At 34.8% G+C, this 4150-nt stretch overlaps 1 protein-coding gene across 1 annotated transcript; it reads left to right on the top strand.

Moving 5' to 3' along the window:
* The first annotated feature begins 711 nt into the window (after nt 1-711).
* On the top strand, nt 712-3779 carry LOC110465489 (DNA-directed RNA polymerase III subunit RPC9-like). Its single transcript, XM_021521338.1, has 2 exons — nt 712-868; nt 3047-3779. Exon 2 carries the CDS (start codon nt 3144-3146, stop codon nt 3600-3602), a length of 459 nt encoding a protein of 152 aa, XP_021377013.1. The 5' UTR covers nt 712-868; nt 3047-3143; the 3' UTR covers nt 3603-3779.
* Nucleotides 3780-4150: the final 371 nt, after the last annotated feature.

Below are 4150 nucleotides of genomic sequence, written 5' to 3' on the forward strand. Positions count from 1 at the left end.
GCCCCATACCTCACTACCGTAGCAAAACACGGGCATTACCAATTTATCAAATAAATCACATATATGTTTGGGCTATAAATTAACAAACGTATAACAGAAATTTAACTAGTTGAGATATTTTATACGGTTGTGATCATAGCTAACAGAAATGCTATCTTTACGACTGTGATAACCACAACTGTATGGATACCATTCCTGCTAGTTAACTCCACAAGTGTTATCTATAACGTTGCATCACGGACTTAGTGGTTGCGTTAAATAACAGAAATCTTGTCTGTGAGTTAAATTAACGCAGCAGTATAAATAACCTTCATGTTAGGTAAAACACCGAACAGGAAGGCTACTTGTACGACTGTGTTAATTTAAATAAGAATGTTATATACACGGGTGTGTTAACAAGCAGGGATAATATCTTCATACTAAAGGGAGGAAATACACATTTCCCAATATCGACTTACTCAAGTGAACGCGGCGAATGAATGATAAGTTTGTGGCATTTCTTTTCCAAAATATATGTTGGATAATTACCGCATACCTCCTCTAATATCTTATCTCCTCTTATATTGATTTTTTTTTTATTATTATTAAAAATCTGACTTCAGTATATTTTAGTGGATGTTTAATAACTTTCATTAATTCTAAAATTTAATAAAAATCAAACGACAGCAATATCCGGAAATATTGTTTCCGACTCTGGTCCACTCAGTTTTATTAGTTACTAATGGTAGTTTCCTGTTTAGATTGGCGAAATCTGTCTTAGAAAGAGGGAAACATGCTTGGATAATTTGTTGACGATGGTCTGTTTTCCTTGACTTCGTCCACCATGTACATCGTCAGCAAGAAAACTTTGACGAACGTGCTTAATTTTGTAAGAAACATTCTACTTTAGTAGCTCTTTCACGTGTAAGGAATGGACAATCATCCGCACTGTCCATTGAACGTGTTGCAACACATTACTGTAACGAATGTTAGGACGGTACTTTAACTATATAGCCGGTGTTTTGTTGGACCCAAAGACCAAAGCTTTGTTTCTTCAACGTTAATTTTGCTTAGGGTCCAACAACAAAATAGATGTTGCCAGACACACCATTCGGAATCTTTCTTTTTTCATAGACACTTTATATAGCTAAAATCTTATATTGGTATGAATATATTTTTCGCTGTATCTTTCGCTGTAATATACATCATTGTAAGCTTTTAGATTTTTCGGAGATGTATTGATTGTATTTCATATACTTATTTATAATGTCCAATATATATGTATAGTAAATGAAAAGAATACTCATTCGTAGTACTTTCTTCCTCTATTGAAGCTCTTCAAAGTTTGATCTGAGACATTATTGTGAATGCTTGGAAAGCTACTAACTTGAAGCTAAAAAACATAGTCATTGACTAGTTATAAATAAATACATCTTACTGCCTTATATATACAACACAGTGAAGTGGTGTATTTCAGAATTATCTTCATTATTTTTAGACTTTCATTAATAATCTGTGCTTGTTATTCTAAGACTGTCATGGACATTTAATTAATTATTATCTGCATTTAGTTTTGATTCCAGGAATGTGCATTAGATTTTTCTGTATATACAACGTAAAATATATAGCCTAATTAAAAAAGATTATCATAAAATACTGAAAATTGTAAACGGGAAAGAGAATAGTGTGCTTCCACCGGGGATTGAACCCTCAATCTCCAGGTTCCTAGTCGGATGAGCTTTACCACTGAGCTAAAGGGAAATTCCCTCAAGCTCGAAGCTAGAAGGCGACCGTAATCTCATGTACAATTAAAACCTGCCACACTACTCCCCCCTATTTAAATGTGTTCGCCCTTGAACACCACAACCCAGGTTCTAACTCCCTTTCACCACATGTACAGAAAGGGCCACGGACACCATTTGTAACCAAAAAGAGAATAATGTACGTACGTGTGCTTCCACCGGGGATTGAACCCTCGATCTCCAGGTTCCTAGTTAAAAACTTTACCACTGAGCTAAAGGGAAATTCTCCCTAGCTCAAAGCTAGAAGACGACTGTAATCCCATGTACAATTAAAACCTGCCTCAATTGTAACTCCTTGAAAGTAAGACAAGGGGATCCATAAGGAAATAATACACTTCTGTTTTAGCTACTGATTTCAAAAGCAAAGTATATACATTGAATAATCTCCAGTTTACATGCATGCATATTAATTGTAGGTATATATTAAATATATATCATATGAAACATGTCTAGAGTAATTAGCTCTAGGTCCCTGTTTATATCAGATCTAGGTCGTTTCGCCCTAATTCCTGTTGGCACCATGGGTCATTACGCCCTAAATCCAGTTCACCCAGAGTTGTTTCGCCCTAATATAAATATATGATTTTTCAAATTTATAGTATAAAATTGAATATATTTATAGAGATGATGTTATTGATGGATTAATTATTATTGTCATATTGAAAATTATTTAATCTCCCCTGAATCTCCCCACTCTTCCCGGAAATTTTTGAATTTCTATTAAACATAAGCTTTCAGAACGAATTATTGTACAAATAATTGCACATTAAGGGGGACACTTGCCCCACTAGGGTTTTATTCCTATATACCAAGACATGTTTTCAATGGGGTGATTGTAAAGGCTCATGGGCTGCTTGTATTAATTTTGAAACTCAATCAATGTATAGATGGCATCTGTAAATATAAATGCTATACTTTTACTACAACCAATATAATTGGCACAATCATGTATTTTACAATGATGTTTTTAGACTTTTGGATTCTAAATTAAAAGACGACAAAAAAACCTGTTACAATATCTGTAATTTCTGTGCTGTGGAACATTGGCTATGTTTTTCCGATAGTTTTGATCACAAATGTCAAAGTTTTAAACATGTTGCAATCAAATTGACACGTGTTTACTTGAAAGCATGAATGTAGCCAATTTGTGTCATGCATGCGAAGGTGTCATATAAAGGTATTGAAGCTTCATGTCTTGATGGATGATTGTAAGATGAAAGATAATCATGGATTTCTATCTGAACTGTAATTTCTTTTTGTTGCAGATTCTGTTGGTCATTGTTCTTCTGTCCTGGGTATATGTGATCGTAGCGGGTCGATACGCAGGACTGTTGTACCTAGACAGACACTATTCCTGATACGATGGAGATAATAAAGGACAATGCCGCAATGCTCACAAACTACGAAGTGCTGACACTGTTGTCAGATATCCAGGCTGGACGGGGACAGAAAAAGCCAGATAAAAGTTTACAACAATTAGCAACTATTACTTACGAAGCTGTCAAATATCTTGAAGACAAACCTTGTAAAACACAGTCTCCAGAAATTATTGAACAGTTCATGAAAGATGTTCAGCCGTATAAGCTAACAAAATCTGAAAAAGTTCAGTTACTGAATCAGTATCCGTCCACTGCTGTTGAAATCCAGTTAATTGTGGAGGAGAGTGAGGAACGGCTAACAGAGGATCAGATTTATGAACTTTTGGAAGTGATAGGAAAATACAGGCCAAGTGAAGCTTTGGAAGAAGGTGAGGGCGAGGAGGAGGAGGAGGAGGATGACATGGAAGAAGGAGAAGAAGAAGAAATTACAGGACAGGAATAGATCTCTATACATTCTACTCAAATTAGGTGAAAATCATGCTAGCAGCAAAATTAATAATTGCATTTTTTACTGTAGATAAATTGTATTCGTATTTAAGAAATCAATTTATTTTTTCATATTGCGTCATGTAATATGTTAATGTATATACCGACTTTAATAAAGTACCTACATAATATTTGACAAGGGTTGTGTTACCTGTACAATTGTGTATTTTGATGAAAAATTATAATCGAATTATATATACCAGCCAACAAGGGTCTCATCCACCTAGTTCTTTTGTTTGTTTATATTTTATTGAACCTCGGGGTTTGTTGGGAGGCTACGTTTTCCTTTACACAATGGCTCATTCCCACAAACCAAGGATGTTTAATTGTAGTGTACAATAATGTCTATATTATAACTCTGCGGCTAATTAAGTCCCTTAATAAGAGGGACCAGACCCCTTGGGTAATCCTGATAGCATGATTGTGTTCATTTCTTTATAGCAAATAAGTACACATTTTATCTCAATCGTTTGACATATTAACTAAGTTCCCCAGGGGCTAACA

The sequence above is a fragment of the Mizuhopecten yessoensis genome, unplaced genomic scaffold (assembly GCF_002113885.1).
Source record: "Mizuhopecten yessoensis strain PY_sf001 unplaced genomic scaffold, ASM211388v2 scaffold11083, whole genome shotgun sequence".
Taxonomy (NCBI): domain Eukaryota; kingdom Metazoa; phylum Mollusca; class Bivalvia; order Pectinida; family Pectinidae; genus Mizuhopecten; species Mizuhopecten yessoensis.